We start from the raw sequence: 13,179 nt of genomic DNA on the forward strand, positions 1-13,179 counted from the left end.
TGCACAGAACAATACAACTATCACCTATGAGGTAAAGGGGGAGTACTGAGAGACTCAACTGAACTGTATAAATTGTAATGTAATGTAATTGTAATCGGGGATCAGGTGTGCCTCCTTTACAGTCACCCGGGCTTGCATAACTGAATGAATAAAGGCTGCTTCAGAATTTGACTCGGACTGAAATTATTGAACAGTGAGCTTTGAGTCTACTTTTATTTTACACATCCTCAAATTTGATCCCTTGTTTCCACTGTCTAACTTAAAATCTTCTCGTTTCTATTGTTTTGCAATAGCACCAACCTAAGCAAGGTTCAGGTGGAGACCATCCCACTTTCCCCAAAGCTGAAGCCAGTGACTCATGAACTGGAATACACTTCTCCCACATCAGTCTGAACCATGCCTTTATATCTAAAAGCTGATTTGTCCTATTCCAATTTGCATTTGGCTCAAATCATAACACAGAGATAATGATCTTTGAAGTTTTGCTTCTTAATTTGGCATCTTGGTTCTCATACTATGATGCATAACCTCCATTTTTGACCTGGCTGTGTCAAAGATACTAACGTGGACCATGATGACTAGATCCTCCTCCTCTCACTGAAGGTTTCTCACATCCTGAGCAGATGCCCTGAATGCTAACACAAACTCAGGCAGCTTTGCTGTCTGGACTCATGTCTTTTGCTGTGGAGAACAATATCAATTCCCTTGCTATATTGTCTTGACGGCACACTTCTTTATACTCCCACCTACTGCAGCACTGACTGTCATCCATATAAGTTTAAAGAACATAAAGCCTATGAGAAAATTATAAGGCCTGAGATTCCTGGCCTCTGTGTCTCTTACCTGCCTCATTTGCACACTCATACTTACATGCCTGTATACTGACCAATCAGATGACCCAAACCTAAGAGGTATGACTGCCTCCTGGTACAAAGAATCCGGGTCATATATTTCCTTGTTGATGTCTCAAAAACTCTGAGCTGAAACTACTCGAGCCTCAAACAGTTGTCACATATCTGTTTGTTCTAATCAAACTGGCTTTTAGGAGTTCCCTCATTCTGTAACTGCTCATCACCTTTCTTGCCATTCTTAATGTGTTTTAAAAAGTACTTAATTATTGGATTCATCTTTATATTCATACTCTTTGAATAAACCTTACCACCAGTTGCTATACTATGTTGAACCTTTGGAATAGAAAAGACCTTAACCACCTATGAGCTAATCACTAAATATTTAGCTTCTTCTCTTATGGCAGAGGAAGATTCAATTCCTGAGGCTGAAAAAATTTAGGGAAATGTAAAAAGCAATTGAACAGCTGTCACAAATCTGGTCATTTTCTAAACACTTACTTTTTCTCAAAGTTACTGCGTCCTTGATTTTTTTCACAGGGGTTGTCAAACAGCTCAGGCTCCGAAACGGCTGAGTTGATGCAGCGATGAATGGTTTATAGGGGCCCTTTTTTGTTTACCCCTAAATCATGATACCTCAGGTCAAAGGCTTTCTTGTTTTAGAAAATAACTGGTATAATTAAGGGGGCGTGGCCAGCTCTCTAGCTGTGTAATTCAGTTCAGAATTTCAGATCAGTTCAGCAGTTGTGAGTGGAAAGAAAAGCTGCTGGACTTCTTTCTTTCCTTGCAAATTATAAGTTGCCTGTGCCAAATTTTACTGCTTGTGCTAAGGGATGTGTGTATTTTCGGGACAGCATCACTAAGTTGGGTTTGGATAGGATATGTTATCGGGTATTCTATTTTCTGTTGTTGGTGTTTCATTCAGTAATTTTGTAAATAAACTTTGTTTAAAACTTGGCAGTCGACCCAGCTAATAGACTATGCACTCTCCACCTAGTTAAACAAAGAGCAAAGTTATGGTCTGGGCTCCCCACTTAGAGGTTTTGAGGGGTCTGGCCTAGTCCATAACACAACACTTTCCCTTGCTCCCTTTAATTCCCTTAACCACTTTAAATCTGGCACTCTATTTTAAGTTTTACAAAATTAGCTAATTATATATGCATCTAAGACAATAGAACCATATAAGTGTTATGGTGCAGAAGGAGGCCATTCAGCCCATCAAGTCAGCACCAATTTTCCAACTGAGCATTATGACTTTGTACCGTGCTGCTGTATTTTTCCCACACCCACACACATTGTTTTTATTCAAATAATCATCCAATGACTTCCTGAATGCCTCAGAATAAACTTGCCTCCAAAACATTTCCAGACAGTGAATTCAGACCCAAATCATTTGTTTTGTATGTCTTGCATCAAATTTGCTTTTTTTGCAAATCACTTTAAACCTGTGCTCTCTCTCGTCCTTAATCTTTTTTACAGCTGGAACAAGTGCTCCTTACCAGCTCGATACAGCCCCCTCATGATTTTGAAATTTCTAATCAGATTTCCTTAGCCTGTCCTCTCTATTCTATCCTCATAATTGAAGTTTCCTATCACTTGAACTATGCTTGTAAATCTCTCCTGCACTCTCTCTAATGTATTCATAGCCTTCCTCTAGTGTGGCAACCAGAATTGTGCACAATGCTACAGCTGAAGTCTTACAAGTATTTTATACAAGTTCAGCATCATCTCCTTGCTCGTGTACTCTATGCCCCTATTAATAAAGTCTGGGATGGTACATGCTTTACTAACTGTTCTCTCCACTTACCCTGCCACCTTCAATGATTTGTGCACATAGACATTAAAATCTCTCTGCTCCCTTCAAAATTGTACTGTTTAGTTTACGTTGTCTGTCCATATTCTTCCAACCAAAATGCATCACCTCACACTTCTCTGCATCAAAGTCTATTTGCCATCCATCTGTCTATTCCACCAAATCATCTATGTCCTACTGAAGGTTCACATTGTCCTCCTCAGAGTTTCCAATATATCCAAGATTCATATCATTCACAAACTTTGAAATTGTTCACTGTACACTAACAGAGAGATCATTTTTTTAATATTCTCTCAGGAAGCGGATCTTGCTGTCTGGCCAGCATTTATTGCTCATTGCTAGTTGCCCTTGAGGAGGTGCTGGTGAAGTTCCTGAACCACTACTGTCTGCGTATTCTAGGTTGACCCACAATACCTCCATGGAGGGAATTCAGGATTTTGACCCAATGACAGTGAAGGAAAGGTGATATACTTCCAAGTCAGGATGGAGAGTTGGTTGGAGGAGAACTTGTAGATCGTGGTGTTCCATGTATCTGCTGCCCTTGTGCTTCTAGATGGAAGTTGTCATGTGTTTAGAAGGTGCTGTCTGAGGATCTTTGGTGAATTTCTGCACTGCATATTCAAGATAGTACACATTGTTGCTACTGAGCATCAGTATTATGAATCAAGCCCTTGGCTGCTTTGTTCTGGATGGTGTCAAGCTTTTCGAATGTTGGAACTGCACGCGAACAGGCAAGTGGAGAGTATTCCATCATCCTCATGACTTGTGCCTTGTAAATAGTGGACAGATTTTTAGGAAGTCAGGAGGTGAGTTACTCGCCACAGTATTCCTAGTCTCTGACCTGCTTTTAAAGCCACAGTGTTTATATGGTGAGTCCAGTTGAGTTTCTGGTCAACGGTAACAACAAGGATGTTGATAGTGAGGGAATCAGTGAAAGTAACACGATTGAATTTCACAGGTAGTGTTAGAATGTTTCTTATAGGAGATGGTCATTATCTGGCATTTGTGTGGTGCAAATTTTACTTGTCATTTGTCAGCTAAGCCTGGATATTGTTCAGATCATATAGCATTTAAACATGAATTATTCAATATCTGAGAAGTCACAAATGGTGCTGATTATTGTGCAATCATCAGTGAACATCCCCACTTCTGATCTCATGATGGAGGAAAGGTCATTGTTGAAGCAGCTGAAGATGGTTGCTCCTGAGACAGTACGCTGACGAACTCCTGCTGAGATGTCCTGGTGCTGAGATGACTGACCTCCAACAACCACAACCATCTTCCTATGTGTCAGGTATGACTCCAACTAGAAGAGAGCTTGTGCCATGATACCCATTGATTCTATTTTTGCTACAACTGCTAAAATGTGGCCTTAGTGTCAAGGACTGTCACTCTGACATCACCTCTGGAATTCAGCTCTTTTGTCCATGTTTGAACTAATGTTGTAATGAGGTCAGGGGTATCTAGGTTATTGCTGACTAGGTGCTGCTTGATAGCATTGTTGATGACACTTTCCATCACTTTCTTGGAGGAGAGTAGATAGCTGGTGGATTTGTCCAGCTTTTTGTGTGCAGGACATACCTGGAGAAGTTTCTGTATTATCTGGTAGATATCAGTGTTATAACTGGAAAATCTTGGCAAGGAGAGCAACAAGTTCTGGAGCATGAGTCTTCAGCACTTTTGCAGGAAGGTTGTCCTAGTTCATAGCCTTTCCAGTATAGTGTGCTTGCTATCATTTCTAGATATCATGTGGAGTGAACTGAATTGACTGAAGACTGGCATCTATAATACTGGGGATCACGGAAGGATTCCAAGATGGAACATCCACTTGGCAGTTTTGGTTGAAGATTGTTGCCTTATCTTTTGCTCTGATGTGCTGGGATCTTCCATCATTGAGAATGGGGATACTTGTGGAGCTTCCTCTTCCAGTGAGTTGTTTAATTGTTCATCCCCATTTACAATTAGATGTGACAGGACTGCAGAGCTTACATCTGATCTGTTGGTTGTGGGATTACTGAGTCTGTCTATCTATTGCTGCTTATACTATTTGGTATGAGAGTAGTCCTGTTTGGCAGCTTCAACAGGTTGACACGTCTTTTTTTTTGGTATGTCGGGTGCTGTTTCTGGCATGCTCTATTGCATTCTTTATTGAACCAAAGTTGATCCCTTGACTTGATTGGTAATGGCAGAGTGGGAGAAATGTAGAACTATGTCAGAACAGATTGTGCTGCAGTATAGTTCTGCAGCTGCTGATGACTCACGCTGCCTGATGGACACCTAATCCTTAGTTGTTAGATCTGTTCGAAGGCTGTCTAATTTGGCACAGTGATTGTGCCATATAACTGGATGGAGGATATTGTTAATGTGAAGGTGAAACTTAGGCTCCACATAGACTGTTCAGCGGTCACAATCGACAATACTGTCATGGGCAGATGCATCTACAGTTGGCACATGAATAAGGATGATCCCCTCATCACATCAATCAGACCCAGTCTAGCAGCTATGTCCTTTAGGACCCAAACAGCTTGATTAGTAGTACTGCTGCCAAGCCATTCTTGGTGGTGGATATTGAAAGCCCCCACCCAGCACACAATTTGTGCCCTTGCCACCCTCAATACTTCCTCCAAGTTGTTCAACACAAGAAGTACTGATTCATCAGCCGAGGAAGGACAGTACATGGTAATCAGCAGGAGGTTTCCTTGACCATGTTTAACCTGAAGCCATGAGAGTTAATGGGATCTGGAGTCACTATTGAGGTCTCCCAGGGCAACTTCCTCCTGACTGTATCCCACTATGTTGCCACCTCTGCTGGGTCTGTCCTGCAATGGGATAGGACATATCCAGGAATGGTGATAGTGGTCTCTGGGACATTGTCTGTCAGATATAATTCCATGAGTGTGACTATGTCAGACTATTGATTGACTAGACTATGAGACAGCTCTCTCAGTTTTGGCATTAGCCACCAGACATTTGCAGGGTTGACAGGGCTGTTTCTGCCGTTGTCTTTTCTGGTGCCTAGGTTGATGCCAGGTGATCAATGCAGTTTCATTTCTTTAGGAGATGATTGATAAAACAGAGTGTCTTGCTCAGCCATTTCAAAGGGCAGTTGAGAATCAATCTCATGGTTGTGAGTTTGTAGTCACATGTGGGCCAGACTGGGCCAAGAATGGAAGATTTCCTTCCTTGCAGGGCATTAGTGAAACAGAGGTTTTCTGAACATTAACATTGGTTTAATTAGATTCTTAACTCCAGGATTGTTTAAAAATTGAATTCAAACTGTACCATCTGCTGTGGCGGGATTTGATCTTAGATCCATAGAACATTAACTGAGTTTCTGTATGAATAGTTTAGCAATAATATCACTTGGCTATCCTGTCCCCTCCAGGAAACATAAGAATCCAAATACCTATCATGAGAATTCTATTACTCACCTTCCACCAGCCTAAAAAATATCTTGTCACTCCGCCATTTTTGTATCCATGTTGCTATTGTTCACTTTTTCCCATAAGCTTATCTCACGAGTCTGTAGCATTGCATCAGATGCCTTCTGAAGGTCCATACACACCATATCAACACTATTACTCTCATTGACCCTTTCTGTTACCTGTTCAAATACCTCTGCTCATTATTGAATAGGATTTCCCCTTTAGAAATCCATGCTGGTTCTTTCTAACCAATGTACCATTTCCCATGTGATAACTAATTTTATGACAAATAACTGTTCGTAGAGGCTTCCCCACCACTGAAGTTAAATTGATTAGTCCGTACCATCTGGGCTTATTCTTACAACCCTTTTTGAATTTGTTTGCAATCTCCAGTCTTCTCACATCTCACCTGAGTCTAGGGAAGACTGAAAAATTATGGCCAGTGCCTCTCTTCTGTATCCTCCTTCAATAGCCTTGGATGTAGCTCATTTGATCCCAGTGCCCTATTTATTTTAAGTACTAACACTTACCCATTTTGAACCTTAATGAACGCAGTTTCTTCTTTTCTCACTGTGGGCAGCATCTCTTTCCTTAATGAAGACATCTGTAAAGTATTAATTTAATACCTGAATCATACCCTGTCCTCCAGGCAGAAATCCTGTTTACTGGACCTAATCAGTCCTTCTGCTTTTACCACTCTTTCACTATTTATATGCATATCAAAAACATTGACATTCCTCTTTATGGCAGCTGCTCATCTTTTCCACAAAGCTCTTTGCTTCTTCAATATACTTCTTCACAAACTCTCTGAATCTTCTGTACTCATCTGGTCCTCAATTGTGTTTTCTATCTAACACCTATCATAAACACACTTCTTTATCTTAACTTCTTTCTCCTTTGTCATTCAGGGTCTCTGTTTGTTTACACCACTTTCCCTTTTGAAGGAATAGGCCCATTTGGCTCACTTAATGAGGGTTCATTTAAAGCTGGTTCTCAATCAAGCTGCTCTTCACTGGATGCCTTGCTAAAATCCTGCCTCAGGCAGGATATGACATTTCAACACATTTATCCCTCTCACATACTCATCGCATATACCGTGGTCATGCACATGCAGGGAGAAAAGCATCAATGATTATACAGAGAATTAGCCTATCTTGGACTGGGTAAACACATACAAAATCATGATTTTTCTCTCAAACATTTGGGTTCATGAGAACATACTGTCATTGTTTCCAGCCTAGACCGTACATATTTTCTAATTAACCTATTAAAACATGTTATTACACACTTCTGGAGTTGGCTGGACTTGAACACAGGTCTCCAAGGCCAGAGGTCTCTCCCCTCAATCTACTCTCAACCATCAACAAGTGATGGAAAGTATTGTCAACATTGCTTTCATGTAACATTTACTCAACAATAACTTGCTCACTGCTCAGTTTGTGGTCCATCAGGCCTATTCTGCTCCTGACCTCATTACACCTTACTGCAAAAATGGACAAAAAGCTGGACTTAAAGTACATAAGGGTGACTACCTGTGACATTATGGCAACATTTTGTTTCATGAAATATAATTCATTGAAAATGTTCTCCTTTTCCATACCTCCCTGTCATAACCCTGTAATTTAGTTTGTCGAGATATGAGAGAATGTTGAGAGACTCAATTCATTCCACAACCATCAATTGAGGTGTGATGCTTCTACTTTCCATGACAAGAACATCACTGCTGAGAAGAGCCACAGTTGAAGTGTTTACTTCCAGAATACCATCAAACCTCTGAAGGAAGGATTTGCTCAATGTTTCAAAATTGGTCTTTTCATTTTACTGATTTCTAAAACAAGATGTGCCTATATGCCATATTATTCCTGAGCCAGTTCCTCGCTGAAAATAGAATTGGAAAGTAGGGAGAATTGCTTTCTAATTTGAAACTGAAGTAAAAGTACTCAATGACACTTTATTTAGAACATGTAAAACCCCACAACAGAAAACATCTTTCAGACTGCGCTGAATTCATTTTCAAGCACAGAAGGACATGATATTAACTAACCATCCCATCTTGTCTCATTGTTGATATATATTTTAAGCCCAGACATTTTTATTAATTTAGTGTTGAATTTGACCCTTAATAATAATTTCAGAATTCTTTTTCACTGAATGTCATCACTGCCATTATAGGCTAAAACTTGCCAGGAATTAGTGACCCTATGAAATACTCACATATGATGCAAGAGAAAAAAATTGTTAGAGATGAATGCTTCATACACTTATTTAGATCAAATGCCTACTTTAGTAATAGTTGCGGAGAATAATGAATGAAGAACTATTACTTCTTAAAAGTTTAAACCTGAAATTGTTTCCATTATTTTTCATGAACCTTGAACAAATCCTGCACGTGATTTGAATCTTAATATAGAAATACATACACTAAGTGGTGCAGAACTTTCCTCACCCAGAAATAATATAAACACCATTAATACATGAACATTGTTTGTAATAACATTGTATTTTAGTGCTTAGAGTGCTTTTGAAGTTTTAAAAATAGTAATTACATAACTACCTACAAAATGTTTATCATGTTTCCAATGTTTTAGCCTATGTATCAATGGACATTATTTGCACAAATGCACTGGAATATTTCATTTCATATTTATGTGTATAAAATAGAACATGAGAAACTTAGATATTGAACAATATTACCATCAATTGGGCCATTCTTTGCCATGTCACTCAGCCGTAAATGTAATTTTCTACGATTTCTCCTGTCAGAAGATGGTTCTTGTGGGCGTCGAGGCTGTTCAATTTGATCATCTTCTGACAAAACTTCAATCTCATCTTTTGGTTTAGCTTACGATGAGAAGAATGAAATAAACAAAGTGATTAGATGACTGCTAAATAAGGCATTAACAATGAAGAACAAACTCCTTCCTAATACTTACATTATTTATTTTATTCCCAAGTTTCTTAGTTTCTATTCCTAGTTTTTCAATGAACTATGAAATTTTCTCATATAATAAAGCAAACGACTGTAGATTTTGGAGATCTGAAACAAATGAAAACAAACATTGTAGAAGAAACTCAGACCAGCAGAAGAGGAAACAAAGTTTATGTTTCGAGACCAGTGACCCTACAGGAGATTTCTTCAGCTGAGTTTCTCCAGCAATACTTGTTTTTGTTTGTTCATGAAATGTTGGCCAATATACATAACACCTAATTAGAATTGTGACAGAGGCACCTTTTTTAAAGGGAACATTATTGTAAATTACTATTAGCATACTGATACTTTATTAAGGAGGAGAAAGTGAGGACTGCAGATACTGGAGATCAGAGCTAAAAATGTGTTGCTGGAAAAGCGCAGCAGGTCAGGCAGCATCCAAGGAACAGGAGAATCGACGTTTCGGGCATCAGCCCTTCTTCAGCCCTGAAGAAGGGCTGATGCCCGAAACGTCGATTCTCCTGTTCCTTGGATGCTGCCTGACCTGCTACGCTTTTCCAGCAACACATTTTCAGCTCTGATACTTTATTAAGTCAATCTTTCTGATGCTTCCTTGCCTTTCTTTATTTGGATAGATTTAATGTCCCTTATAAACACTTACAACCATCACTGTTTGCATTGAGAGGAGGTGAGGATGATTATCCTTGACAAAAAGCAATTAATAAAATGTGACATCAAGGAGACTCAACAAAACTGAAGTCAATGGGAATCAGGAGAAAAATCCTCCAGTAGTTGGAATCATACCTAGAACAAAGGTTCCAGGACATTGCTGCAGGAGTTCCTTACGCCTAACCACCTTCAGCTGCTTCATAAATGACATTACCCCACCAGAGATGGGGATGTTCACTGCTCACTGCACAATATTCAATACCATTTGCAACTGCTCAGATTCTAAAGCAATCCCTATCTACATGCAACATAAGCTGGGCAGTTGGGTTGTTAAGTGGCATGTTACATTTGTGTTACTTAAGTGTCATGTAATGACCATTTCCAACAACAGAGAATCAAACTACATATTTGTAATAGTTAATGGTAATATCATCACTAAGTCCTCTACTATCAATTTCCTAGGGTTACCACTGGCCAGAAACTGACCTGAACAAGACATATACATACTTTGGCTGCAAGAATATGAGAGAGGTTGGGAATTTTGCAACCAGTAACTCAGCTCCTGATTCCCCAAAGCCTTTCCACCATCAGCATGGCACAAATCAAGACTGTGATGGAATACTCTCCCATTGCCTGCATGAGTCCAGCTCCAACAACATTCAAAGAGATTGTCAGAATCAACAACAGGGCAGTCTGCTTGATTGGCACTCCATCTAGCACCTTAAACACTCACATTCTCAATCAATGAAGCATAATAGCAGCAGTGTGTATCACATAGTGAGCTAGACTACTGCATCCTTCAGCAGCATATTATGAATCCATGACCTCCATTATCCAGAAAGGTGAAGGACAAAAGCATGGGAAGAGCACAACCTGCATGTTTCCCTCCAAGCTACACACCATTCCAACTTGGAACTGTATCACTTTCACTATATTTGGTTAAAACCCTGGAACACCCTTCATAGCTTCACTTTGGATATATCTCTAACACATAGTTTGCAGCTGTTCAATAAGAGTCCTCATCACCACCGTCTGCAAGGCAATTAGAATTGACCAACAAGTGCTGGCCTAGCCAGTGACACCGATAGCCCACAAAAGAATAAAGAGAAAATGAACTTCATGAAATAAAATACATGCTCCAAGTACATCGTTTCTACAAAGGAATTATGTCAACAAGGCATAGACAGATACTTTCCCAAAACAATAATTGGAAATTCCTGTCTTGCCACATTTGATTCAGAAGAAGTTCTGCCAAGCTAAGGATCAATTCCAATGGAGCAATAATTCATTTTAAATGAACATTACTCGAGCAGTGTTAAAGGCATGGAACAGAATAAAGGGTACATTCAAGAACTGTTAATACTTGTTCCCAATCCAGGTCAGAAAATTCAGAACAGTGGGGATTTCCAACCACATGAACGTCGACCCAATTTTAATTGTTCCACCATTGACAGTCACGTCTTTAGTGACCCAAGTTCTAAATTTTCTGAATGTTTCATAAAACTCCTCACCTTTCTCTCTGTCCTTCCTCCTTTGAAATACATATTAAAATCTTACCTTCATGAGTGGCCAAAAACAAAAAGTCTCAAAACTATTTGTGACAAGGAATCGCATACAAATGATAGCACAAAGTGGCAAATTCATTACAGCTTGAAGAGCCAGAAATTATAGCACTCATTTTAGTACTGAAATGCAAATACTTCAAGGCCACTTTACGTGTGAAATTATTAGACTTCAAGTGGGTAGAGTTATTGGTTTTCTCTTTGCTTCTTTTCTGTTACTGCCAAGACTAGACCAATATATATGTATAAAATTGCCAAAGTGTACTCTGCATTTTAATATTTCAGCTTTTGCACATAATGCAGATGTAATACAGATAAACTTTGCACTAACAGAACATGACCTTGCAGGCTCTACATCATAGGTAGAATTTGTTCAGTAAGGGGGTAAGGTGCTATTACCTTTGAACTAAGGTTGAAATTTGAAAAGTGTCTGTTCATCATCTGTGAAGCTAGGTTGAAGACAAGGTAATTAACATGAGGAGTTCAGGATACCATTTTTACTTAATTCCTTGATATATTATCTCAAATTTGGATTCTAAATACAATTACTGTATTAATTTAAGGTAATAAACTAAGATCCGATTCAGCTCAAATTTCAACTTTTCACACAATGAAACATAAATCTGACATAAGAAGCAGTCTATATAAGCTAACAACAAACTAAATAAATGCCTGCACTTTTGAGTTTTGGTCATTTATGTTATTTGTCGTTGCATCCACAACCACCACCACCAATTTATTTCCTTAAATGGTAGCAGTGGAAGTCCTAAAGACCTAGCAACCTATCCACTATCGTCACATGTCAGAAACTTAACAAATTCAATTGCTTATTTCTGCTGAACTGTCTATTCTTGACTGATTCAGCAGAATTATCCTGTAGTCAAGAATCATTACATTCAAATGTCAGTTTGATGCAATACCAGGGAAATCAGGATAATCATATTTCAGAGCAGTAAATCATCCCTCACTCACAATTCTAAATTACTCAGTCAATCTTAGTCCAATGCATAAAAGGCTATGCATGGGAAGCTCTTAAAGTGAAAGAAAGTGATAGTCAGTTTCCTGGTAATGAAGCAACTGGAAGTCCTCTGAATGGTGACATCAGGACCAGCCAGAATAACTGTTGCACTCCAATAATAGATTCTATCTTTGAAAAACAGAAAAGCATGATTGGAGGAACTGAATATGCCAGCATGGAAGAGATAGAATCTTTTCTTGGAGGAGTAGCAGCTCTTAGATTTGTCTGTCCCACATTTGCTCACTCCCCCAATCACAGCTCTGTAGTTACTTCCTGACAGTGAATTAGCTCTGAAGATTAAAATGTACATTTAAAATGGCAAATTTCCAAGATGTCAATGTTGGAAATCCACTAAACAGCAGAATTTTTTGTCCCCATATCTCTTTTACCATGTTAATGATCATCTTTTAAAACATCTCATATATCTTGGTGTCAAATATTGGGGAGTTGGGATGTACAAGGGGAAAAGAAGCATAGAGATTCAATAAAGGAAGGTAAGAATACACAATGGAGGTTGTCTTGCAGAAACTGTACAGGGCTTTGGTGAGATCAGACCTGAAGTCCAGTATCAAGTTTTGGGCCTGAACTTTCATTGAGGTGAACCTGAGTGTTGAAGTTTTGCCTCTATTTTTGACAGAATTCACTTTAACTGATAAAGGGAGATTGTGTACCCTGATTTAGAGCCTTCCTCTTTCCAGCCAGGGAATATATTTGTCCTCTATTTACTTTCTCGAGCTATTCAAGAATTTGTATGCCTCACGAGGTCACCTCTGATGCTCATCATGTCTCCTCAAAGGTCAATCCTGTCAGCCTGAGGATCCATCTGCTGAATCTGCATTTTCTTCCCTCTATGTACAGAGACTAAAACTGTACATAATATTCAAGATGCGGTCTCACCAAGGCTTTAAACAATTG

General features: G+C 39.2%; 1 protein-coding gene across 4 annotated transcripts in view; it reads right to left on the bottom strand.

The window, feature by feature from the left end:
* cfap20dc (CFAP20 domain containing) overlaps positions 1–13,179 on the bottom strand; it is a 401,364-nt gene that overhangs the window by 178,878 nt on the left and 209,307 nt on the right. For all 4 annotated transcript variants that reach the window (XM_072582429.1, XM_072582428.1, XM_072582427.1 and 1 more), the window contains exon 10: positions 8,781–8,927. In XM_072582429.1, coding sequence (XP_072438530.1) covers positions 8,781–8,927 — 147 coding nt within the window. The remainder of the gene's footprint in view (positions 1–8,780; positions 8,928–13,179) is intronic.

This window comes from Chiloscyllium punctatum, chromosome 12, assembly GCF_047496795.1.
Source record: "Chiloscyllium punctatum isolate Juve2018m chromosome 12, sChiPun1.3, whole genome shotgun sequence".
NCBI lineage: Eukaryota > Metazoa > Chordata > Chondrichthyes > Orectolobiformes > Hemiscylliidae > Chiloscyllium > Chiloscyllium punctatum.